Genomic DNA, 27,880 nt, shown 5'->3' with positions numbered 1-27,880 from the left:
TCAGAACTTACACAACCACCGAATTTATGTCTTGCCTTTTATTGCAAACACAATGTCACACAGCTTGTCATGTTTGCCAGCATTGATCATTCAAGGGGGTGGTCACATTGCTATACGCCACTACGTGAATCAATATCACACCTACAGCATGTGCCAGCTGTACAAGTGACCAGCACATCGAATATTCTTGAAACAAATGGCCAAGTCTCAAAGTCAGTCTTTAGTCAAGAGATACTGTCATTGGTCAGGGTATTTTGCCACAATCAAGGTATTGTCCAGTCTCAGTTGTGGTTAACTGGCCATTTGGGGTAGTCAGAGTCAGAGGTTAGTATTGTTACAGTCTGGGGAGTGGACCATGGTCAGTCTTGAAGGTCCACTTCATCTAGTGAGCAGACTAATGGTTAGTTATTCAGGGAGCTGCACAGTGATCATTCAGGGTTTGGGTCACTCATTGGTCAGAGCTGTCCATCTGGGTTGTTCAGGGGAGTGGGCCATGTTCAGGTATCATGGACCACTGCTTTGATAGACAAGTTGGATAAATCACTTATAAACATTGGAGACACTGTGGTGGGATGCAGAGGGGACAAAAATAGACAATTCAACAAATAAAAGTGAGAGTGCATTACTATATCAGGGGCCAACAATGGCCCCTATCACCCTGGCTTTATCATAGGAACAGTGTATCTAAATGGTTGGCATGGTTAAGCTAAAGGTTGAGGGCTCCAGCAGTAATGTGGGGAAATGAAGATTGGATGGAACTTGTGGAAGCTCAGAACAGAGGCTGGAGTGGTGCCTGTGAACTGAAGGCATAGGGTGCTCTCCTGTCCCAGTGGCAGTCAAAGGTGACAACTGCATTATGTTTTAATGCAACTGGCTGTTTCCAGGTATCCACTGGAGACTTACGTGAAATCTCTCAATCCTCAGTACATAATGTATCAAGGCTGTTACTGTTGCAATTGATGCCAGGTTACACTACTCCATCTTATTTCCCTGCGAGAAGGTCAGTGCACAAGTCTGGGCAGTGAGGTTTGCCAACATAGCTGGCATCCCAGGTGCAAGGCACTTTAGACTGTACAAATGTCACATTGTGGGCACCATGTCATAATGAATTCAGCAGAATTCATCAACTGAGAGAACAGTTCCTCCGTGTGCAAATTGTCTGTGGTCATGAAGTACGACATCTTAGAAGGCTGCACAGGCACTCTGGGAACTGCCATGATGCTTATACGCTTCAGAACTCATTCTCCTGCTTCATTTTCAGGGTTTAATGCTTTTCAAGAATTGTTACTGGGAGACAAGAACTGTTCTCTGCAAGTATGGTTGGTGATTGAGTTATGCAAGCCCCTGACAGATGCAGAGCAGCGATACAATGCAGCTTGGCAGCACAGGCCAGAAATTGCGTAATCCCAGCATGCTGTGCTCTGTACAACTGGAACAAGCAAAGAGGGCATGTGGTGGACGCTGAAGAGCTGGGACAGCAATAGCAGTCTTCTGCGGAGGAAGATGAGACATTGAGCATGAAGAAGAAGCCCTGCAGCATCGGGTGCCGCAGAGTGGAACTTAAATGATACCCAGTTCCAGTAGATGTGAGTTGGGTGCAGTGACAGCCCATTGACTGTAAACACACCACAACCTCTCTCTGCCTGCTTTATACAACATAATCACAAGGAATGAGAGTAGGCCATTTGGCCCCTTGAGTTTGCGTACTATCCAATAACATCATGGCTAATCTGATTTTAAGTTTCTTTCTACATTCCTGAATACCACTGATAATGTTTTATCCCCTTGGTGATCAAGAAATCTTCTTTACCAGTGCCTTATAAATATTAAAACATTCTGCATCCTTCTGAGGAGGGAATTCCAAAGATTCTCAACCCTCTTGAAGGAAAAATGTTTCCTTATCTCTATTGGTGGGGTGCACGGGTAGTTGACAGCGGGTACCAGGAGGGTGGGGGGTGGCCGTGGGGTAGAATGGGAAAAGCCTCATCAACACCCTCCCACCACCAGTCCAGTCTTCTCCCAATTCCACCCGCGCCGGATGCCCTTGGGCGGTCTTTCCGGTCATTAACCCCCCCCTCCCCCCGTCACGTATTCCATGCACGTGCACAGCCCGCACTTCGCTCATGCCTCAATGACGTCTGCACCCGCGCTCATGCGCTTTTCCACGGGAGTGCGCAGACGCTGTCGATCCAGAACCCTGCCGACGTCGCCGCCAGCTGAGGGCACCGACTCGAATTCTGGGGATTATTGCCACCTAGTGGTGGCGCCGGGTTCAGTTGAGGCGATCAACGGGTATTCGATCATTATCTCGATAAATGTGCAGGCGTGGGCGGCGGGAAATTGCCCTGCATCATAGTGCTCATTTGAAACAGTTGGTGCAAGCACAATGGACCAAACGGCCTCGTTCCCTGCTAATAACATTTACAGGGTCATAGAGATAGTAGGAGATGCTGGAGTCTGAGATAACAAGGTGTAGAGCTGGATGAATACAGCGGGCCAGGCAGCCTCAGAGGAGCAGGAAGGCTGACATTTCGGATCAGGACCCTCCTTTAGAAACGACGGAGGGGAAGGGGACTCAAATAAATAAGGGGGGAGGCGATGATAGAGAGTGGATAGAGGAGCAGATCGGTGGAGAGAAGATGGACAGATCAAGGAGGTGGGGGTGGAGCCAGTAAAAGTGCCTGTATGTAGGGAGTTGGGAGGGAGGGGCGGGTAGGTGAGGCGGGACGACCTGAGCTGATCTTTGGATGAGGTGGGGGAAGGGGAGATTTTGAAGCTTGTGAAGTCCACATTGAGACAATTGGGCTGCAGGGTTCACAAGTGGAATATGAGGTGCTGTTCCTCCAGCCTTCGGGTGGCATCATTGTGGCACTGGAGGAGGCCGAGGATGGACATGTCATCCAAGGAGTGGGCGGGGGAGTTGAAGTGGTTCACGACTGGGAGGTGTAGTCCTTTGTCATGAACCAAGCATAGGTGCTCCACAAAGTAGTCTCCAAGCCTCCGCTTGGTTTCCCTGATGTAGAGGAGGCCACATTGGGAATGCAGATACAATAATGCCACATTAGCAGATGTACTGGTGAGCATCTGTTTAACGTGGAAGGTTTTCTTGGGACCTGGGACGAGAGTGAGGTGAGGGGCAGGTATAGTACTTCCTGCAGTTGCAGGGAAAAGTGCCAGGGGTGGTGGGGCTAGTGGGGAGTGTGGATTGGACAAGGAAGTCACGGAGAGTCCATCTGGAAAGCAGATAAGGGTGGGGAAGGAAAAATGTCCTTGGTAGTGGGGTCAGATTGCAGAGAGCGGAAGTGGCAGAGGCTGATGGAGTGATACGTGAGGATGAGGGGATTTCTGTCTTTGTTATTGCGGGCAGGGGGTGTGAAGGATGGGTTGTGGGAAACACGAGAGATGCAGTCGAGGGTGTTTTCAACCACTGTGGAGGGGAAATTGCAGTCCTTGAAAAATGAGGACATCTGGGATGTCCGGGAGTTGAATGCCTCATCTTTGCAGCATATGTGGCAGAAGCGAAGGAATTGGGAATAGGCAATCATAGAGCTGTCCAGCATGGAAACAGACCCTTTGTCCAGCTTGCCCATGCCAACCAGACATCCTAAATTGATATAGTGTCATTTGGCCCAAATCCCTCTCAACGCTTGCTATTCATATGTCCATCCACGTGCCTTTTAAATGTTGGAATTGTACCAGCCTCCACCATTTCCTCTGGCAGCTCATTCCAAACATGCACCACCCTCTAGAAAAAAACATTGCCCCTCAGGTCCCTTCTAAATCTTTTAAACCTTAAACCTATGTCTTCTATTTTTGAACTCCCCTGTTTACCATATCCATACCACTTTATAATGTGTAGGTGCTGGTGTTGGACTGGAGTGGATAAGGTCAGAAATCACACAACACCAGGTTATAGTCCAACACGTTTATTTGTAAACACGAATTTTTGTAGCATAGCACCTCACCTGACGAAGGGACTATGCTCCAAAACCTTGTTCAAATAAACCTGTTGGACTATAACTTGATGTCATGTGATTCATGATGTCATAAGTCTCTACAAAGTCACCCCTCAGCCTTTGATGCTTCAGGGAAAATAACCTCAGTCTCAGGCTCTCCCTGTAGCTCAAACCCTCCAACCCTGGCAACATCTTGTAAATCATTTCCGAACCCTTTCAAGCTTCACAGTATCCTTCCTATAGCAGGGAGACCAGAATTCCATGCAGTATTCCAATAGTGGCTAGTACAACTAAACATTTAAAAAGCAATTGGATGGGTATAAAAATAGGAAGGGTTTAGAGGGATATGGGGCAAATGTTGATAAACAGGACTAGATTTATTCAATAATCTGGTTGGCATGGACAATTTGGACTAAAGGGTCTGTTTCTGTGCCTTATAAATCAATGATTCCATGACTGTAAGTCCTTTGTGAGGTAAAGAGGAACAATGGCCAGTTTGGGATGTCACCATAGTCAGTCAAGAGGCTCATCTGATTATAATGCAGATGGTTGAACACAGCCAGTCAGTGACTTGGTGTTATGAATGTTTGACCATCATTTTCTTGGCTATCTGGAGAATGTGCCATGATCAGTACCGTAAGTGATATCCAAATAGTCCTGGGATTATAGGCACACAAGTCAGGGATCAGCAAAAATATCCAACTAAGGCTAGGCGATGCTCAGTTGGGGCTGTCACCACAAATCAGTGCAGGGGATGGGGTAATAATGAAAGATCTTACGAGGCCAGAGTCCATGTTGGGGTAAGTGAAAAACTCAACTCAAGGGATGAGCTGCATTCGGTTGTGATAGCAAGGCGACTATGATAGCAGGACCTCACCAGATTAATGCACAAAATGAAGTTGGAAAGTAAATATAGTGAGGATGACTGAAAAAGTCCACAGAGGGGTATAAACAGGTAAAATAAATAGGCAAAAAACTGGGCAGATGGAATCTAATGTGGGAAAGTGTAAGGTTATGCACCTTATTAGGAAGAATACAGGAGCTGAATATTTATGGGAAAGACTGTAGAAAGCTGCAGCAAAGAGGGATTTGGGGCTGTTTCTGCATGAATCACAAACGTGCGCATCCAACTTCAGCAGCTAATAGGGAAAGCAATGGACTGTTGGCCTTTATTTCAAAGGGAAGAGAGTATAAAAATAGGGAGGTCTTGCTAGAACTATACAAGGCACTTATACCCATACTAGGAATAATGTGAATACTTTTGATTCCCTTTGTAAAGAAATTGGAGGCAGTCCAGAGAATATTCACACGGTTGATTCCAGGTAAGGAGGGAATTTCTCATTAGAAACAGTGAGTAGGCTTAAACTCATTATAGTTTAGAAGAATGAGTGGTAAACTTATTGAATTATAAAATATTCTTAGGTGGCTTGACAGGGTAGGTGCCAAAAGGTTGTTTCCTCTTGTAGGAGAGTCTAGGACTGGAGGGAATAATGTCAGAGTAAATTGCTACCCAGCTAAGATAGAGATGAGGAGGAATTCCTTGTCTCAGAGTCAGTCTGAGGAATTCACTGCAAAGGGTGGTTGAGGTTGGGTTCTTAAGTATATTTACGACTGAGATTGATTTGTAATCAATAAAGGGAATCAAGGGTTATGGGAAAAAGGCAAGAAAGTGGATTTGAGAATTATTCGGTCAGCAATGATCTAATAAATGGCAGAGCAGACAAAATGAGCACAAAATGAGAGTTCTGCTCCTAAATCTTGAATTCTGTCCTAGATCTTGAGCTGCTCACACACTCACAGTGGGCAAAATGAGGTTTATTTCTGGTCCGTGGAGACAGCATGAACATTTTTGTGCTTTGAGGACCTGGTACAGACATTTGCTTTAATCAGGCATCGATAAATTTAGTGATGTCCCACATTTGCCATCAAACAGCATTTCATGCATAAGTCTTGGCCTCAAGTAACCATGATCTTTCCATTGTTTATAACAACTGAATCCTCAGCATCTCTGCAAGGCTGATGTGATTACAGGTGAACTGAAGTGTTACCCGCATTCGCCAATTTGCAAACAAATTTGACAGGTTTAATTGGTACACACCATGGAGCTGCTATCTTTACACACTGAAGTAGAAGCATGTAAGAACGTTGTCTGTTATTCTATGTTTCTTGTGTGCTTTTGGGAGGCGGGGCAAGAGAAAGGGTACCCCTTCTACCCATTTTAGAAATTTCCATACACATACATGCAGACGCACAAAGAGATGAGACGACACAAATATTTCAGATGGAGGGCGAACAAAATAAAATCAGTGAAGCACAGTTCTGGCACTAGTCAGGATGACAGGCATCAATGAGATGTTTACCTTCAGTTCTTGGCTCTTTGAGGAGAACATGAGGTTGTGGACAGACCCTTTCATTCTCACCCTTTCATTCACTGTTTGAGGATTCACCCTTTAAGTGTCTCTAAAGGTGGTTTCTCTTTTATTCTTTCAATAAAGGAATTTGCATGCAAAGACAGTAGCTAACTGTTTGGAATGTTCTTTTACTTCTCCAGTCAGAAGGCAGACAGAGAAGGAGGAGGGGTAGTAGGAACTGCAGATGCTGGAGAATCTGAGACAACAAGGTGTAGAGCTGGATGAACACAGCAGGCCAAGCAGCATCCTGCTCTCTGATGCTGCTTGGCCTGCTGTGTTCATCCAGCTCTGCACCTTGTATTCTGAGAGAAGGAGAAAGATGTGTTCTCCTTCACTGACTGGATGTTCTTACTGGATTGTCCATACAGAAAGCTGTAGATGTTTGCCCAAGAACCAATCAATTAGTTGTTATCCGGCTGAGTACAATTGCACATGCATAACTGGTCCTGGTTGAAAAACCAATCAGAAGTCTGTCACCGGGCAAAATTGGCCTGGTCTCACACCTATGCAGGTGAGTGTCCAGTATGCTACCCCATTTCTTGAATAAAGCAAAATTGTAGATACAACACACAATGAATTCTGGTAACTTTTTTTTCAGAAGAAGCAACATCTTTCACAGTCATTTGGTTTAAAGCAGTAATGTTCTCCATTTCCTAGTCCACACTCCAAAAAATAAGAGTTGGCTTTACAGGATTAAATTGTCCTCCTGAGAGGCCTCCATGCCATAGTGTATCATGGTCTATGAAGAAGCATCATTTCTGTTTGGTCGGACTGCTGAACAAACACATCACTGAGAAGTTGTCCTTGTTCTGATATCCCCTAAAAAAACACTGATGCACTTATCATAAATGGATCCAGTAACAATTGCTGCCATGGTTCCTGTCACAGCCCTACGCAAATAATACAGCTGGAGGCAGCAATGGCAAAGGTATCTGCAAGACCAGGAAAAGTGACAACTTCCAGCTTCCTGAGGGGGAAGAAGTAGCAAAAGGGCCCCACGGGATATGGAGGAGGAATGAGGAGACCCAGAATCTGCTGCCTATGCTGTAGTTTCCTCAGATGTCCAAAGTTCAGGGCTTCAGTATGCTTCATTACAACATGTAACCTGGTAGAGGCTACGTATTTAGCATCTTTTCCCACCCGAGAAATGTCTCATGAGGCAGAGTTTGGAAATAAATAGAGCACTGGATATCATCCAACCTTGAATAATGTTACACTCTCTTGTAAAACTGTTTGGTAAAATTAGCCTTTTCATATGGAGGTGCTCGCATTTATGAATGATCACACAGTGAAAAATAAACTTTGGTATTAAGCATGGAACATAAATACAGGCCAGGCCCTATTATAATGCATTCACACTATAAAACCTTGGCGTTCATGAAAGTAGAGGCCGAAGGAACCCTGACATCTGTTGCCATCTTGGATGCTTTCAGAAATAAGCACTGCTTCAAACAGTACAACTCCTATCATCCTTGGGATATATGAAGAGGCTGTTCAACTCTGACGTGGTAGCCACTTAACCAGGTCTTACAGCTAAATTGACAGTTAAGCAAACATGAAGATGGGAAATGCATATATACATGAACAGATGTGAAGGTCTCTGGTGCTATCTATATGGCCTCATTGAGGGGCTTTCATCCTTACCCTCCCACTATATCTACGTAAAGTCCTGAGATCCACAGCTGGGTGGAGGGATTTTGTTTTCTGGATGACCTTTGGGTGACTGTCCCTGAGGATATTTATGGCTAGAGGGTCCATATATGTTGAGAATGTTCACCAGATGCAGACTCATCTCTCCTCAGTTTCAACTTCCATAGAGTTGAGAATCACAGGCAGCTGGAAAAACACCTTACTGAATCAAGAATAACTGACCTTCCCCTATCATGACTGTGCCTCAATGCCTCAACCAGATCTACACAGAGTACAGAAAGGTCCCAGTTGTAAATGCAGGCCCCTTACCCAATTACCTGTTTAGAAGATTATATTCACAGTTGAAAGTGCACTCCTTATCTCATCAGTGATAAAACAGCACCATGAACATACTACCTCTCGCACATCTGCCTGCATTCACTATTTAAACATAAGAGGTATAAATCTCAGCAGCTCATGTACCACCAGGTCACCAACCTTTCATCACAACCAGGAGACTGTAGACACCTAATAACTGTTCATCAATGACTTGATGGGACAAGGACGCAGCCACAAAAGATGGCCTTTTGAAGTGAGCCCCGTTATGAATTCAGGCAACTTTGCTGGCTTAACTAGGTTTGTTGACATCAACTAATGTGACTTCCTCTCTTGGGCAAGTTTGTTCGTCCAGTCAGGTAACCTCCCTAACACTTTTTTTACAACATATCAGACTGCTGAGAACGGAGATATTCACTCCTAAAAAGTAATTATGGAAAGAACCTTGCTTATGGATGAGTCGAGTAACAGAAAACATTTATGCTCTTTGTAGCTTAAAAGGAATTTACCTTGCCAGATATGTGCTTCATATATAAAGACAGGGTTGTGAAACATATTTCCCATTTTTTACCTCACAAGACTTCACTGGGGTTTTTAAAGCAGTAAAAGAGAACTATAATCTTCCATGTATGCAGCTGATTGAGAAATTGGCTGCTTCACAGATTGCTCCTGACGTGGACAATTAAAAGACCAGAATCATGAAAGAGAATGGGGATCTGAAGTCAGAACCTAAACCTGACAGTTCAAAGGTTGTGTTTAAAAATCGACATCTTCTTGGTGATGTATGTTGCCACAGTGAAACAAAGGTTCATTCCAAAATTGGATTAGAAAAGAAAAAGGAACTAAAATAAAAAAAATTCTGTTTTGATTTAGAGATTTGACTGAATGAAATCTGAAAGTCACAGGGATTATCTACAAGTCACACAGCATTGAAACAGACCTCTGAGTCCAACTCGAGCATGCCGGCCAGATATCCTAAACTGATCCAGTCCCATCTGTCAGTATTTGGCCCCCATCCCTCTAAACCAAATGACTGTGGGTTTCTTGGCAAATTGTCTCAGACTGATTTGACTGGGTGATCTAACCCAGCTGTGGAAACACTGACATTTCTTGACAGGAGAAAGGAAATTTACTCTGATGCATAACTGGTAGGCTTTGAGAGTTGAACGTTTCTCAGAAAGCCCCATTGTCAACATCCTGAGGGGCTACCATTGGCCAGAAACTGAACTGGACTACTCATATAGATACAGAGGCTACAAAAGGAGGTCACAGGTTAGGAATCCTGCAACAAGTTACCCGCCTTGAGGGCCCAGTTAAAGGGTTGCACGTTTAAAACAGAGATGAAGAGGAAATTGTCCTTTCTCAGAGGTTTCTGAATCTGTGGATTTCTTTACCACAAGAGTGCTGTGAAAGCTGGGTCATTAAATGTATCAAAGGCTGACAGTGACAGATTTTTAATTAGTAAGGGAATTAAGGGTTATTGAGAAAAGGCAGGAAAGTGGAATTAAGGATTATCAAATCAGCCATAATCTCACCGAATGGCATAACAGATTCAATGGGCTGAATGGCCTACTTCTGCTCCTACATCTTATTGTCTTATCCCTCACTGCCCTTCAGAAGATGGTGGTGATCCACCTTCTGAAAGCATTGCTGTTCTTGGGATTTCGGTGCTGGAGGGAATTCAAGGATTTTGACCAAGCAACAGTGAAGGTTTGTATTTCCAATTCAGGATGGTGTCTGACATGGAAGGGAACTTGCAGGTGGTCATGTTGTCATGCATCTTCTGCGTTTGTTCTTCTAGATGTTACTGACTGTGAGTTGGAAGGTGCTGCCTAAGGAGTCATACAACATATCACAATACGGCACAGAACTGTCCTTTGGCCCTTGACGTTGCAACAATCTGTGAACTAATCTAAGACCACCCCCCTACACTACACCTACAATGAGAATGCCATTCAATGTCACGGATTGGATAGTTGGTGAGTTAGATTCTCTCTTGTTTGAGGAGATCGTTGCCTGGCAGTTGTGTGGCATGAATATTGGGTTGAGTTTATCTCTGGTATGTACACGCCCAAAACACTAGCCATTTCTTGAACCAGCCACGAAGGTTTTCGGGTGTGCCTGCCTTCCACAGAATTTAATCATTATTTGTACGCGTTTTCTAACTCATTTTTATCTTACATCTCAGAAACTGCATATCCTTTGCCTTTATTTTCCATCGTATTGCTTCTATTCCAACTCTTGCATCTGTATGGCCATGTGGCAATTTCGTACGCATTCCTGCTTGTCATAATAAGATGTTCTCACTTCTAGATTCATGAAGACGTTAATCACATTTGCTATGTATTGGTGCAGCTGCCCCGCCAACGAAGAAAGTTGTAAACGAGAAGCAAAACAATTGTTGCCAAGAACTACCCGCGGGACATTTTTCACGACTGTGGTAACCTGCCAGCCTTAAACGAGAGAAAGAACTGCAGATGTTGGAACGGAGATAATAAAATGTGAGGCTGGATGAACACAGCAGGCCCAGCAGCACCTCAGGAGCACAAAAGCTGACGTTTCGGGCCTAGACACTTCTTCAGAGAGGGGGATGGGGTGAGGGTTCTGGAATAAATAGGGAGAGAGGGGGAGGCGGACCGAAGATGGAGAGAAAAGAAGATAGGTGGAGAGGGGCGTATAGGTGGGGAGGTAGGGAGGGGGATAGGTCAGTCCAGGGAAGACGGACAGGTCAAGGAGGTGGGATGAGGTTAGTAGGTAGGAGATGGAGGTGCGGCTTGGGGTGGGAGGAAGGGATGGGTGAGAGGAAGAACAGGTCAGGGAGGCAGAGACAGGCTGGACTGGTTTTGGGATGCAGTTGGTGGAGGGGAAGAGCTGAGCTGGTTGTGTGGTGCAGTGGGGGGAGGGGTCAAATTGGGCTGGTTTTGGGATGCGGTGGGGGAAGGGGAGACTTTGAAGCTGGTGAAGTCCACATTGATACCATTGGGCTGCAGGGTTCCCAAGCGGAATATGAGTTGCTGTTCCTGCAACTTTCGGGTGGCATCATTGTGGCACTGCAGGAGGCTCATGATGGACATGTCATCAAGAGAATGGCAGGGGTAGTGGAAATGGTTTGCGACTGGGAGGTGCAGTTGTTTATTGCGAACCGAGCGGAGGTGTTCTGCAAAGCGATTCCCAAGCCTCCGCTTGGTTTCCCCAATGTAGAGGATGCCACACCGGGTACAGTGGATGCAGTATACCACATTGGCAGATGTGCAGGTGAACCTCTGCTTAATATGGAAAGTCATCTTGGGGCCTGGGATGGGGGTGAGGGAGGAGGTGTGGGGGCAAGTGTAGCATTTCCTGCGGTTGCAGGGGAAGGTGCCGGGTGTGGTGGGGTTGGAGGGCAGTGTGGAGCGAACAAGGGAGTCACGGAGAGAGTGGTCTCTCCGGAAAGCAGACAGGGGAGGGGATGGAAAAATGTCTTGGGTGGTGAGGTCGGATTGTAAATGGCGGAAGTGTCGGAGGATGATGCGTTGTATCCTGAGGTTGGTGGGGTGGTGTGTGAGAACGAGGGGGATCCTCTTTGGGCGGTTGTGGCGGGGGCGGGGTGTGAGGGATGTGTTGCGGGAAATACGGGAGACGCGGTCAAGGGCGTTCTCGATCACTGTGGGGGGAAAGTTGCGGTCCTTAAAGAACTTGGACATCTGGGATGTGCGGGAGTGGAGTGTCTTGTCTTGGTGGCGGAGGCGGAGGAATTGGGAATGGAATTTTTGCAGGAGGGTGGGAGGAACGGGATTGTTGGAGAAATCCAGCACGTCTGGCAGACTCTGCAGAGACCGAAAAAGCAGAACTTACTCTTGTCAGTGGTCCTTTCAAAGTGGGGGTGGGGAGGAAGCGCATGGGGACGGTGACTTCCGGTCGGAATAACCTCTGACCTCCCGGTGACGCCATCAGGAAGTGACTACGCGGGTTACCAGGGGCGGGTGTGTTAGTGGGGTGGGGTCGTGTGGGGCGCTTGCCCTCCCATTGGTTGGAAGTGGGCGCGAGACGACCCGGAGGCCTTGGCGCGTGCGCGGTGCCCGGATTTCGCCCAGCCGCGCGAGAGGCGGCCCCTTCGCTCTCTCCCCTTCCCCCACCCAACGCTGCCGGACCCGGGAGAGAGAGAGAGAGAGAGAGAGAGACACAGACGGACGGAGAAGGAAAAAAAACATTCGGGAGAAGCAACAGTAATTGTGCCCACCCACCTAGCTAACCGATCCAAAGTACTAGGATGGGAGTTCCGGCCTTCTTTCGCTGGCTGAGCCGCAAATATCCGTCCATCGTGGTGAACTGCACGGAGGAGAAGGTGCGTGATGGCCGAGGCTGCGCGCTGGGCCGTGTGTGTGTGTGTGTGTGTGTGTGTGTGTATATATATGAGAGACTAGGCCTGAAGCCAACCCGCTGCTTACCCTCAAATCCTCCCTTCCTTCCCACTGTTCCTGTCCGTCGCTCTTGCCCCCCCCCCGATTCCCCCAAGTGTACAGAGGGAGAGGGTAAATGTGAAAACCTCAAAAGTAAGGTTTGTGTTTTCCCCTCCCCGTGAAAGCGATTGAGTCAAGTGAGAATGCGAAAGCCAGTGTCTTTTCTCTCTCCCGTGGTGCTCAGTTGGTGACTTTTACAAATTCAAATCTTCATATTGGCACGCATCAACGTTGGTAAATCGTTTCTGACCCATTGTTTTTAAACTGTCTGTAAAGGTAGAGTTTGAGAGTCCAGGATTACTCCGAAATTTTCCAAGTATTGTGATCCTCTCTGTAGCAGACTGGCGTAACTCTTTCTGCTAGCAATACCTCTACTTACGTAAAAAAACTTTGGTAAGGGTGAGATTCTTCATTAGGGGATCAAGGATTATGGGGAGAAGGCAGCAGAATGGAATTGAGAAACTCATCAGCCACAATCGAATTGCAGAGCAGACTCAATGCGCTGAAAGGCCTGATTCTGCTCCTATATCTTACGGTCCTTGTATTTTGTTTGCGGCAGAAGCAAAAGGGCTCGTAGGCTGCTGGTAGTTTGAAGTGCAAATGCTGACAGCAGCCTGTCTACAAGGAGGTGTAGAAAAGCAGTTAACAGGTAGCCAGTCAAAGGGGAAATTGAGATAACAAAGTGTGGAGCTGGATGAACACAGCAGGCCAAGCAGCATCTCAGGAGCACAAAAGCTAATGTTTCGGGCCTAGACCCTTCATCAGACCCTCCCTGATGAAAGGTCTGGGCCCGAAACGTCAGCTTTTGTGCTCCTGAGATGCTGCTTGGCCTGCTGTGTTCATCCAGCTCCACACTTTGTTATTTTGGATTCTCCAGCATCTGCAGTTCCCATTATCAAAGGGGAAGTTGAGTAGGTTTTGAACAAGGACGGAAAAGTGGAAAAGGGATCAGGAAAAGAACAAAAGGGGAGTTCTGTGACTGAGTCAAAATCAGGTGAGATTTAATGATAAGAGGAATGACGAAGGTGGGATGAGACGATAAGGGGATACATGAATGAAAAGCTACGTCTAGCAGGACTGTAGATAGGAATAGAAGAATCATCAATTGTTAGTGAAAAATAATATTGACAGAGTATGATCTGAAGTTGTGGAACTTGGTGTTCAGTTTAGGAAGTACAGGGCTGCTTAATTGGAACGTGGGACCTTTTTCTCTGATTGTAAGATCTGGACTTGTATTCCAGAGGCCGAGGCTAACTAATGATTTGTTGACATCATGTTGTATCCAACAGTTGATAGAATTTAAATTTAATTAAAGCTTATGAATTAAGCTTTCATCGACAGTTGTAGAAACTGAACACATTCACAAAGGATAATAAAGTGTGAAGCTGGATGAACACAGCAGGCCAAGCAGCGGAGGGCTGCCCGTTCTGCAGGGGAGAGGTTGGAGTGGGTGAGAGGGGTGGAGAGTTTGAGGCGGCTGATGTCTCGGCGGCAGTTGGAGATGAAGAGGTCGAGGGAGGGTAGGAGGCCTGCGGGTGGTGTCCAAGAGGAGGACTGCTGTCGAGACATTAACCGCCTCGACCCGTCCACCCCTCTCACCCACTCCAACCTCTCCCCTGCAGAACGGGCAGCCCTCCGCTCCCTCCACTCCAACCCCAACCTCACCATCAAACCTGCAGTCAAGGGTGGTGCAGTGGTAGTATGGCACACTGACCTCTACATCGCTGAGGCCAAACGCCAACTCTCCGACACCACCACCTACCGCCCCCTTGATCATGACCCCACACCCGAGCACCAAACCATCATCTCCAACACCATTCATGACATCATCACCTCAGGGGACCTCCCACCCACAGCCTCCCACCTCATTATTCCCCAACCCCGCACGGCCCGTTTCTATCTCCTTCCCAAAATCCACAAACCTGCCTGCCCTGGTCGACCCATTGTCTCAGCCTGTTCCTGCCCCACCGAACTCATCTCCACCTATCTGGACTCCATTTTTTCCCCTTTGGTCCAGGAACTCCCTACCTACGTCCGTGACACCACCCACGCCCTCCATCTCCTCCGGAACTTCCAATTCCCTGGCCCCCAACACCTCATTTTCACCATGGACGTCCAGTCCTTATACACCTGTATTCCACATGCAGATGGCCTCAAGGCCCTCCGCTTCTTCCTGTCCCGCAGGCCCGAGCAGTCCCCCTCCTCCGACACCCTCATCCGCCTAGCTGAACTCGTTCTCACCCTCAACAACTTCTCTTTCAGTTCCTCCCACTTCCTACAGACAAAGGGGGTGGCCATGGGCACCCGCATTGGCCCAAGCTAAGCCTGCCTCTTTGTAGGTTACATGGAACAATCCCTCTTCCGCACCTACACTGGCCCCAAAACCCACCTCTTGCTCCGTTACATTGACAATCGGCGCCGCCTCTTGCTCCCCAGAGGAGCTCGAACAGTTCATCCACTTCACCAACACCTTCCACCCCAACCTTCAGTTCACCTGGGCCATCTCCAGCACATCCCTCACCTTCCTGGACCTCTCAGTCTCCATCTCAGGCAACCAGTTTGTAACTGACGTCCATTTCAAGCCCACCGACTCCCACAGCTACCTAGAATACACCTCCTCCCACCCACCCTCCTGCAAAAATTCCATCCCCTATTCCCAATTCCTCCGCCTCCGCCGCATCTGCTCCCACGATGAGGCATTCCACTCCCGCACATTCCAGATGTCCAAGTTCTTCAAGGACCGCAACTTGCCTCCCCACAGTGGTCGAGAACGCCCTTGACCGCGTCTCCCGCACTTCCCGCAACACACCCCACCCCCGCCACGACCGCCCAAAGAGGATCCCTCTCGTTCTTTCATACCACCCCACCAACCTCCGGATATAACGCATCATCCTCCGACACTTCCGCCATCTACAATCCGACCCCACCACCCAAGCTATTTTTCCATCCCCACCCTTGTCTGCTTTCCGGAGAGACCACTCTCTCCGTGACTCCCTTGTTCGCTCCACACTGCCCTCCAACCCCACCACACCCGGCACCTTTCCCTGCAACCGCAGGAAATGCTACACTTGCACCCACACCTCCTCCCTCACCCCTATCCCAGGCCCCAAGATGACTTTCCATATTAAGCAGAGGTTCACCTGCACATCTGCCAATGTGGTATACTGCATCCACTGTACCCGGTGTGGCATCCTCTACATTGGGGAAACCAAGCGGAGGCTTGGGGACCGCTTTGCAGAACACCACCGCTCGGTTCGCAATAAACAACTGCACCTCCCAGTCGCGAACCATTTCAACTCCCCCTCCCATTCTTTAGATGACATGTCCATCATGGGCCTCCTGCAGTGCTACAATGATGCCACCCGAAGCTTGCAGGAACAGCAACACATATTCCGCTTGGGAACCCTGCAGCCCAATGGTATCAATGTGGACTTCACCAGCTTCAAAATCTCCCCTTTCCCCACTGCATCCCAAAACCAGCCCAGTTCGTCCCCTTCTCTCCCCCCCCCCCCCCCCCCACTGCACCACGCAACCAGCCTAACCTGTTCTTCCTCCCACCCCAAGCCACACCTCCATTTCCTACCTACTAACCTGATCCCACCTCCTTGACCTGTCCGTCTTCCCTGGACTGACCTATCCCCTCCCTACCTATACTCTCCTCTCCATCTATCTTCTTTTCTCTCCATCTTCGGTCTGCCTCCCCCTCTCTCCCTATTTATTCCAGAACCCTCACCCCATCCCCCTCTCTGAAGAAGTGTCTAGGCCCGAAACGTCACCTTTTGTGCTCCTGAGATGCTGCTGGGCCTGCTGTGTTCATCCAGCTCCGCGCTTTATTATCTTGGATTCTCCAGCATCTGCAGTTCCCATTATCACTCTCACATTCAGGAAGGGACTCTGTTATTCTTAGAGAGTTGGGTATACATGTGATTCCAGACCCACAGTAATGAGTTGACTCTTAGCTGCCTATGAAATGGCCCAGCTCCTCCAGGTTCAAGGTAAATAGAAATGATCAACAAATGCTGGCTTGCCATGTTCATGTGTCATGAAAAAGAACAAAGAAAAGTATCAGTAGTCACAGTACAACTCAGAAGGGTGCCATTCAGCTGTCATTAATGCCAACTCTTTAGAAGAGCAGCCTAATACGTGTCAGTTCCCTATTTATACCTCATCACCTTGCACCTTTTTCCCTTCAGGGGCTTATCCAGTTCCTTTTGAAAGCTACAGGTGAATCACCTATCAATGACAGGGGAGATGATGGCTTAATAGTGTTATTGCTGGATTGTTAATCCAGAGACCACACAGTATTCTGGGACCTGGATTGAATCCTGCTACAGCAGATGGTGGAATTTGAATTCAGTAAAATATCTGGAATGAAAAGTCTAATGATGACTGTGAATCCATTGTCAATTGTAAAAACCCATCTGGTTCACTGATGTCCTATCGGGAAAGAAACAACCATCCTTACCTAATCTGGCCGACCTGTGACTCTAGACCCACAGTAACGTGGTTGACTCTGATCTCCTGTCTGGGCAATTTCGGGATGGGCAATAAATGCTGCCCAGCCATCCTGTCAATGAATAAAAGAAACCTGGATTCTGGGCGTTTTTGACCATTTTCGCAATATCCCCTGTGTGTTTCAACAATCTGTCCCCATTTACCCCAGGGAGTCTGCTTTTGCATTTCCTTTAGGATCATACCCTATTGTTCACAGTCACATGCGTCAATTCAACCTTTTTTGCATTAAATTCCATCTGTCACATGTACTTCAGTTCCAGCAGCTGATGTTGCCCTTAAATCTCAGTTTACAGTTCTTCAATGTTTTGGCATCTGCACATCATTGCATGCACAGAGTATAAGTAATTAATATAGATCGAGATAATCAGTAGTCTGTGTCATGACTCTTGTGGGACCATTCTTTGCATGTGCTTTATTTCCAATCGATGCTCTGAATTTTTATCCATGCTGTCATTGTCCCTTTTATTCATAGGCTAAAACTTGGCTGCAAGCACATTCTTTGACACTTCTATCAAATGCCTTTGAATATCCATACACATCACATCAACTACATCACCCTTGTTGACCATTATGTCATCCAAACTTGATAAAAATCAAACATGGTTCATCTTTAAGGGGTCCATGCTGACTTTCCGTAACGAGTACACACCTTAACCAAGTGATGTAAGCTGCATTTGGTCTACACAGTATAAGAGACTTTATCGTGAGAATATACAAGATTGAAAGCAATTCAAATAGATTGCTTTTCTTTGGAAAGAGTATTTAATTTATAGAGTCATACAGCATGGAAACAAACCCTTCGGTCCAACCAGTCCATGCCAAACACCATCGCAAATTAAGCTAGTCCCACCTGCCTGCTCCTGGCCCATATCCTTCAAAACCTTTCCTATTCATGTACTTATTGATGTGTCTTTTAAACATTGTAATTGTGTCCACGTTCACTACTTCAGCTCATTCCACGCATGAACCATTCACTGTGTAAAAAGATTGCCCCTCATGTCTTTTTCAAATTTCTCTCCTCAAAAATGTGCTCCCTAGCCTTGAAATTTCCTATCCCAGGGAAAGGGCACCTACCATTAACTGTATCTATGCTCCTGATTTTATAAACTCGACCTTCTACTCTCCAGTGAAGAAAATCCTAGCCTATCCAGCAACATCCTGGTAAATCTCTTCTGAATCCTCTTCAGTTTAATAATATCCTTCCCATAACTGGGTGATCAGAACTGGGCATGCTACTCTCGGAGAGGCTTCCCCAGTTTCCTGTACAACCTGAACATGATTTCCCAACTCCCATACTCCAGGATCTGAGCAGTGAAGGCAAGCGCACTAAATGCCAGTTTAACCAACCTGTCTATATGTGATGCAAACTTTAAAGAATTATATACCTGAACTCCGAGATCCCTCTGTTCTACAACACTATCCATTAATTGTACAAATCTTGCAATTTGGTACAACAAAAAGAGCAATATTGTGTTTATCCAGATTGAACTCCAGCTGCCATTTTACAGCTCTTTAACACATTTGATCAAGATCCCTTTGTAATCTCAGAAAACTTTCTTCATTGTCTACAGATGACACCAATTTGGTGTCATCTGTAAATTTACTTACCAAACCTTCTATATTCTTGTCCAAAGTATTTATGTCAATGAGAAACAAAAGAGCACCTAGCTCCACTAGTGACAGGCCTCCATTCCAAAAACCTACCGTCCACCACCATTCTTGTCTCCTGCTGTTAAGCCAATTATGTATCCAGTGAGCAAGCTCCCCCTGAATCCCATCTGACCGAACTTTGCTAATTAGTCTACCATGACCTGTCAAAGGCTTTACTAAAGTTCAAGTAAAGTATGTCAACTCCACTGCACATATCCTAATCTACACATTTTGGTAATTTCCTCAAAAAAAACTCAGTCAAGTTTGTTATACATGATTTTCCTTGCACGAAACCTCTAAATGTTTATATAGCATGTCTTTTAAAATTTTACCAACAATTTACCACTACTGAAGTCAGACTTACAGGCCTATAGTTCCCCAGTTTCTCCTTACAACCCTTCTTAAAGCAAAGTACAACATTAGCCATCCTCCAGTCATCAGGCACATCATCAGTAGTTTTAGATGATGCAAATATTTCTGCAAGAGGTCTTGCAATTTTCTCCCTAATTTCCAAGAGCATTCAGGGATACATTAAATTAGGTCCTGTAAATGTATCCACCTTCATATTCTCGAAGACTTCCAGAACTTCCTCTTCTGTAACATGAACTGTTTTCTAAAGCATCAATGTTTATTTCCCTGCATTCTCTAGCCTCCATTTATTTCTCCACAGTAAAAGTTGATGTGAAATATTCAGTTAATATCTCTCCCATGTGTTCTTTGATGATTAGAGGGCCAGAGGTGAGTGTTTTTTTTGAAAGAAAGCTGACTTTTCATTTCATGCACTTGCATGGGAAGTGGTATTGGTGGAGTGGACCACAGTTCTGCAACATGCTAAAAGGTCTGATGGAATATTGGAGTATGATTGGTGGTGACATCATGTAGGTGTAATAAATGTTGAGAGAGGCTTGAAACGGCGGTGGAACTTCATTGTGATCCTGGGAAGGAATAAACTTCACGTACTCTGTTTTCTAGGATCCAATCCTCACCATTATCATTTCAAACCAGTGACCCCTCTACCGAACGTTGAGCCATTATTTCCAAGCCTGGCACTGACTATATCTTCTGAACATCTTCAGTCAACAGCTTTCCATGTAATAATGTACTAATTGTGTCTTTCTGTCCCCTTTTTGAATTCCAAACTTACTGTAACCGTGGTACATTCTTCAGTCACCTCCTATAATGGCATCTCCTCCTAAACAAGTGCAGGAAATGGCATCTCCTTTAAATTGGGGAAACCAGTTGCAAATTGGGCTTTGTGGTAAGACCCCATTCAGTCCTTGTTTAGCCTTGAGTTTTCAGTTGCTTGGCATTTTGATTCTCTCCCTGGCTCTTAACTTCTCTACTTCCCACTTTGTTTGGTGAAGCTCACTGAACTGCTGAGGAGCTTTATCTTTTGAATAACTAAATTACAGCTGTATGGGCTCAGAGCTGAGATTTTTCTTTGAGTTGCCAGCTGTTGATTATACAATTACTATTAAACCACTAGACCGGGACTTCCCAAGCTGTGGGCTATGACCCAGACTGAACCTTGGGCTCCTGACCTCCGGGACAGCATTGCCTATCGTAAAGGCCAGACTGAATGCTAGTTGTAAGGCCTTTTTAAATACTTGTTTTATTTCTAATGGTGGGCTTGGCCTCTCAGCTTTTTGTGGATCAGTTGCTCCTGCAACAAGAAAAGCCTGTGCCTAGCAGTTTAAACCTTTCCTACCGCACTGAATGTCTCCCTCTTCCACTGCGTAGGATCTGAAATCCCACTTTCTCATCTACAGTTAGGAACCCCTTCCCCTGCTTCAGAAATATGTGCCCTGACTACCTTTCAATTTCTTAGTAATGCATGATGGGGCATTAAATTGAGGTCACATCAGAAAAACATTTCGGAAGCACCGCTTCATTTTTTCATCTTTCTTACATTACCTCAGCTTCCTGGCTCTTGCTTAAAACTCATGATGTCTCCAAAATTTGTGAGTTGAAATGAAATATAATCAATCTGAATTATTGCTTTCTGACTTGTTTAGTGTTTCCTGCATTTTCTGTTAATTTGTTTATCTGTTTATTCATGTTAGAATCGTGAAGGATTTTTATTCAGTTAAAAGGTTGTTTTACTATGCTGGCATCTGGCAAATTGGCATCGGTTTAGGTACAACTGGTAGGCATGAATCACGCTTCAGTATATAACTTGGGTGGGGTTGTCAGGACCTAGCACCTTGCAGCTGCCATCCTGATTACTAACACAATTGAGACACGAATAACAAGTACAGAGAGAGTGTTGAGAAATTTCTTTTCATGGCAAACTGTTGGGGCAGGGCACACATTGCCATAGAAAATGATCAAGACAGAATTGTTTGCACCATTTGTAGTGTTTGAACATTTTAGGTCGTGTCACCATTGGACAAAGCATCTTGTGTTTGGGAGATTCAGGCAATTACACATGCAACACTTACTGGGCGTTTTATTTGGTTTAACTGTGTAGTTGATTTGGAGTATGAAGTCCAAATGTGATCTGCGGTTTGAATTTAAGTTTGTACTTGATAGAGATATTTTATTGATATAACCGTGATTTGGTTATCAATGTTACTAATAACTGAGAATATTACTTTTTGAATTACTGTAGCCAGTGTTCCTCTGTGTTATTTAGCAACCGAAAGATTGTGGCGAGGTTGTCCCCCAAATCTGCCCCATTCATCCGCCATGTTTGCAACCACGTAAAAATGTCTCTTGACCCCGAGCACGCAAGCCAATTGCCTGTGTGCTGCTGATAAATTTTAGATTAAGTGCTTGTTATATCTTCGGTGTTAAAGTAATTTTGATTTCATAAGTGTTGAAGAAATTCAAAATTATTTTTTGCAACAAGCTTTTTAAAAAGTGATAAGCCTGAATTACCTTGCAGTGATGGCTTGAAGCCAACATCGTAAGAAAATAGCCTTGTACTTACAATTTTCTTTGTGAACCAATACTCATAAGTTTAGGCAAAATGATTTCGTAAATAAAGATTAATAAGTAATTAAAAAATAACGGGGGGTGATCAGTTTGATGGGATTGTGCTATAGGTCCCCCAATAGTCAGTGGAAAATTGAGAAACAAATGGGCAGGGAGATCGTAGATAAATTTAAGAATAATAAGCTTGTAATAGGGGATTTTAACTTTCCAAACATAGACTGGGCCTGTCATAGTGTTGAGGGCTTGGATGGGGAGGGATTTAAGTATGAGAAAATTTTCTCATTCATTGTACAGATGGACCTACGTAGGAAGGGGCAAGATGCAACCTCCTGTTGGGAAATAAGGCAAGACAAGTGATTGAGGTGTTAGCTGGGGAGCACGTTGACATCAGTTCACATAGTTCTGTTACTTCGAAAATAATTATAGGAATAAACAGGCCTAATCCACAAGTTAAAGCTGTACATTGGGGAGAGGCCAATTTTGATAGTATTAGACTGGAACTATCAAACGTTGATTGGGAGAGGCAGTTTGCAGGTAAAGGAACATCTGGTAATGGCAGATTTTCAGAGTCGAGATACTGAGAATTCAGGGACAGCGTGTTCTTGCTAGTGTGAGGGGCACGGCTGGCAGGAGTAAGGAACACTGGATGATGAGGGTCTCGTCACGAAAAAGAAGGAGGAATAAGTCAGATGTAGATAGCTGAGGTCAAGTGAATCCCTTGAGGAATGGAGGGGCTGTGGGAGTATACTTAAGAGGGAAATCAGGAGGGCAAAAAGAGGACATGATAGCCTTTGGCAGATAAGGGTAAGGAAAATCTGAAGAAATTTTACAGGCAAAAAAGAGTAACTAGCAATAGATAAGGCCATCTCTGTGTGAATCACAGGGATGGGTGAGATCCTAACAAATACTTCATGTCCATGTTTTTCTGTGGGGTAAGAAATAGAGGCTAGGGAATGCAGGGAAATAAATACTGAGATCTTGAAAAGACTCCACGTTACAGAAGAGGAGGTGCTGATGGTCTTAAAATGCATAAAGGTAGATAAATCCCCAGAACCTGATCAAATGCATCTCAGGTCATTTTGGGAAACTAGCAAAGAAATTGGAGGCCTGGAGCAGAGATATTTGTATCATCAATAGCCATGGGGGAGGTGCCTTAAGACTGGAGGGTGGCAAATGTTGTGTCATTATTTAAGAAATGCTGTCAGGAAAAACTACAAACCTGTGACCCTGACATCAGTGGTGGGCAGGTTGTTGAGGGAGATTTTGAGAGACATGATCTACCTGCATGTGGAAAGGCCAGGACTAACTTTTGGGTAGTCAGCATGGCATTGTGCATGGGAAATTGTCTCTCAAACTTGCCTGAGTTTTTTGAAGAGGAGAATAATGAAGGTAGAGCAGAAGACATTGTGTTCATGGACATGGCCTTTGCATGGTAAATTGGTTAGTAAGATTAGATCACATGGGATCCAGGTAGACCTAAGCAATTGGATTCAGAGTTGGCTTGATGGTAGAAGAGGGTGGTGGTAGAGGTTCATTGTTCAGCCTGGAGGCCTATGACCGATGTGCCATAAGGATGTGTGCAAGATCCACTGGTGTTCATTTATGTAAATGATTTGGATGAGATTTTAGGATGCATGGTTAGTAAGTTTGCCAATGACACCAAAATTGGTGGTATAGTGGATAGCAAAGAAGGTTATCTAAGAGTACAGTGGCATCTTGAGCAACTGAGCCAGTGGTCCAAGGAATGGCAGATGGAGTGTAATTTAGAGAAATGTGAGTTTTTGCATTTTGGTAAGACAAACCAGGGCAGGAATTATACAATTAATGGTGTTGTTGGAACAGAGAGACCTAGAGGTGCAGGTAAGCAGTTCTTTGAAAGTGCCGTCACGGGTAAGGTGTTGAAGAAGGCATTTGGCATGCTTGCCTTCGTAGGTCAGAACTTTGAGTGCAGGAGTTGCAATGTCATGTTACGGCTGTACAAGACATTGGTAAGGCCATGTTTGGAGTGCCGCATACAATTCTGGTTGTCCTGCTGAAGAAAGGATGTTATTAAACTGGAAATGGTGCAAAAATATTTGCAAGGATGTTACTGGGACTGGAGGATTTGAGTTGTAAGGAAAGGCTGGGACTTTTTTCCCTGGAGCACAGGAGGCTGAGGGGTGACCTTCATTGAGGTTTATAAAATCATGAAGAGCACAGATAAGGCGAATAGCCAAGGTCTTTTCCCATGGGTAGGGTAGCCCAGAACCAAAGGGCATAGGTTTAAGGTGATGAGACGATTTAATAGGACCTGAGGGGCGATTTCTTTCTCACAGAGGGTGGTGCATAGAGGGAACAAGCTGCCAGAGGAAGTGATGGAAGTGAGTACAGTTGCAACATTTAAAAGACATTTGGACAGATTACGTGAATAGGCAAGATTTAGAGCAATGTGCACCAAACAGAGGCAAATAGGATTCATTCAGTTTAGGAAATCTGGTTGGCATGGATGAGTTGGGCCGAAGGTTCTGTTTCCGTGCTGTATGACTTTGACTTGGTGACTCTGATTCTACCTCTTCGTACATGAATGTATCAATGCAGGTATTTAATCAGAATACTGTTTTAATTTTAATGTTGGAGAGTTGTGGGACAGTTTGCCACTACCTGTAATGTCAAAAAATTGTGTATTTTTCAGACTGTGAAGAAATACAATAAATCTAGGCCAATAATTACTTCTCAAATCAGCATCGTGAAAACAAATGATCCGATTATTTGTTACATGGTATTTTTGAGACTTTTGTACACTAATTGCCTGCTTCATTTCCTACATCGCAATAGTAGAGATCATGAAAAGTAATACATAAATGCAAGTTCTTTGAGACCACCACTCATTTTATGAATGCAGAGCAGCTGCACAGCTTGGGTTTAAAAGGACTTGTTACTCTTATTTTAGTTTGCATTATATTGACCTCTTCCTTAAAAGCCAAGTTTTTTAACTTGTGAACAGCATTCTCGGAAACGTACTAACTCTCTTCAAATAAAAGAATGAGAATCTTTTCTCAGCATACCAAATTATTAATGGCCCCGACAAAATATTTGTTTGCTTCAGTTTGAAGTTGAGAATTCAAGGTTACAGAGCAGAATAAGTGATGACTATAAATGGTTGAAATTGGCCATTTTGGACTGAGACAAAATATATTTATTTCCCACTGAGAGGATTGCGAACCTTTTTGATTCTGTACTACAGGAAACTATGGATGCTCAGCCGTTGAGTACATTCAGGTGAGATCTCATCAGACTGGTTACTAAGGGAATTGGGCGAAATGGAAATAGTACATACAGCTGTAACTGAGGTAGCACAGGTCTAATTTTTAGGTTTTACTTGTTCTCGACATGACCAGAAGAAATAGCTTGTCTATCCACCTTCAAAACATTTCTATTTGGAATCATTTTGTGCTCTAGGGAATATAGGTGAAAGTCTAATCTATGCTGTTTCTTCTTATAGTCAATTTTGTTGGCCATCGTCTCATTCTGGTAAATCTGTGCTATATCCCTTCCTCCCAATCTCTGGTTAAAAAATGTCAGGATATCTTTCCTGGTATCTATGTGCCAAGGTCAAATGATTAGCAAGTACGTAGTGGATGTAGCCTGCACATTTGCTGTCATTGCACCATGGTTGTGATACATTGCCTGTGTGGTTAAAACGATACTTTGCAGACTGTTTATTTCCTATTTAGTTTTTTTTAGGGATAACTAAGGATCAGTTGTAAGAACTTATTTATTTTTTTATTTTCGACCCTATGCAGGCTAAAGAAGTCAATGGAGTTAAAGTTCCTGTGGACAGCAGCAAACCTAATCCAAATGAAGTGGAGTTTGATAATCTGTACTTGGACATGAATGGCATTATTCATCCATGCACACATCCAGAAAACAAGTAATATTTCTCTTAAAATAATTCTTCATTCTTTTGTCAACTAGGGCAAAATTCTGATTCAATTTTGAATGAACTTTGCAGGCCAGCTCCTAAGAATGAGGATGAAATGATGGTGGCCATATTCGAATATATTGATCGATTGTTTAATATAGTTAGACCAAGGCGTCTTCTTTATATGGCAATAGATGGAGTGGTAAGTCTCTGTTTTTATATACATCAAAGTTAGTCAGATGAAAGTTTAGGGTGTTTAATAGGGTCATTGGATGTCATAGCCTTTAGGTGACGTGTACAGTTGTGTTAATTTTGGTACTTTTTTGTTGAAAAAAGAAACCTTTTGGACCATTCTGTAAAATGATGATTTTGTTGGCTGTGTTTTTGTGGATGTCAACAGTCCTCGAAAGTATATTTACTTGTAAATTGTAGTGAGTGGTAGGAAGTGAACATTTAGGTGGGATTTTAAATTTTGTAAACACTGTGTCACTGAAATGTTTATTATTACGAATGCCAGTAGCTTAATTATCCTGTTAACCAGAATGTGTACTTATTGATTTAACTAAAACCACTTCCATCTAGAAGGACAAGGGCAGCAGATAGGTGGAAACAGCACCACCTTCAAGTTTCTGTCCACTCACACCTTTCTTGCAAGTTAATCACAGTTCCTTCACTGCTGCTGGGCCAAAATCCTGGAATTCCCTCTCTAATGGCATTCTGGGTCAACCCACAGCTGGTGAACTGCAGGTGTTGAAGAAGGCAGCTCGTGAATATCTTCTCGAGGCCAGCTAGGGATGGGCAATAAATGCTGGTCAACCAATGACACCCACATCCCACAAATGAATAAAAATAATATTGTAGGTTTGTAACTTCAGCCACATTACAAATCAGTACACCTTTGTGGAAAAATGGCCAACTGAGATTTGTAGATTCTTTGCTCTGTATAGCTTAACAATACCAAATAAGAGTGCAAAGCATGAAAACATAATTAATATCTTTTACTGGACTGGATGTTGCCACAGAAATGTGCAAATGACAAAACAAAATGGCAAGTATAAAGTGGTCATAACATGTTCTCAAGTTTTTAGTAGTATTGTGGCTTCTTGAAGTTGCAACTAGTTAGTTCATATTTTAAATGGAATATCTCATTATTCATGTTCAGTCATTTAAAAAGAAATCCTCCATTGCCATAAATCTAAGATATCATTGCATAAATACTAACCTGCCACACAATAAACCGTAATTGCCATTTTTACTTACCTTTGCACATGTATTGATCGTGGAGGGCATTGCACATTGGTATTTTTCTGACCTGTTCTTGAATGATTTTAGCAAAGAAACAGCAATTTAACAGTTTTTTGATCCTTTTAGCAAATGTATTACCTTGCAAGATGTTGGCTGTCAAAGTTACATTTCTAATATGTGTGAAAGACTATATAAGTGAACACATTCATGGAATAATTCTCATAATGGTCAAAAATGCATACCAGTAATTAGAAGTAAAGATAAAAACGGGGCTATGTAAATATTATCCAAAATATAGCCACAGTTGCACGTAATGGTTGGGAGAAGTGAACCTAATTTAAGTCAAGCATATAAGCAACTAGTGAACTCGATGTTCTAGGCTCCTCGTGCCAAAATGAACCAGCAGCGATCCAGACGGTTTCGTGCATCTAAAGAAGGATTGGAACTGGTTGAAGAGAAGAGACAAATGAGGGAAGAAGTGCTTTCTAAAGGTATGGTGTATTTGTGTTATGACATTTATTTGCATTCCCAATTCATAATGTTGAAAGTGACATTTGATGGATATCTGCTATTGGTAAATCATGCGTCAAATGTTTGACTAAATTTAACATGAATGATGTAGCATTTCTAAGATATAATGTATAGATTACCTTTGCTTCTGTGCTTATTCTCCACTCTGAGCGAAACTGGCTTTCCTATTTTGCAGGTGGATGCCTACCTCCAGAAGAAGTAAAAGAACGGTTTGATAGCAACTGCATTACTCCAGTAAGTATTAATCATTTGTAAATGGTATTTGAAATTCCAATCTGTGTTGTTTCTCTTGTTGCAAAGTATTACTTTTGAATTACTCCTTTTGATTTA

General features: G+C 44.3%; 1 protein-coding gene across 1 annotated transcript in view; it reads left to right on the top strand.

The window, feature by feature from the left end:
* The first annotated feature begins 12,345 nt into the window (after positions 1–12,345).
* The window catches only part of xrn2 (5'-3' exoribonuclease 2), a 96,075-nt gene continuing 80,540 nt past the window's right edge, over positions 12,346–27,880 (top strand). Inside the window, exons 1-5 of the mRNA XM_059648347.1 lie at positions 12,346–12,656; positions 25,656–25,783; positions 25,865–25,976; positions 27,399–27,510; positions 27,726–27,784. Of these exons, the coding sequence (XP_059504330.1) occupies positions 12,582–12,656; positions 25,656–25,783; positions 25,865–25,976; positions 27,399–27,510; positions 27,726–27,784 (486 nt within the window). The 5' untranslated portion in view covers positions 12,346–12,581. The remainder of the gene's footprint in view (positions 12,657–25,655; positions 25,784–25,864; positions 25,977–27,398; positions 27,511–27,725; positions 27,785–27,880) is intronic.

This window comes from Stegostoma tigrinum, chromosome 9 (assembly GCF_030684315.1).
Source record: "Stegostoma tigrinum isolate sSteTig4 chromosome 9, sSteTig4.hap1, whole genome shotgun sequence".
NCBI classification, from domain to species: Eukaryota; Metazoa; Chordata; class Chondrichthyes; order Orectolobiformes; family Stegostomatidae; genus Stegostoma; species Stegostoma tigrinum.
Note: the sequence above shows the minus strand (reverse complement) of the source record. Positions and strands in the feature narration are given on the sequence as shown.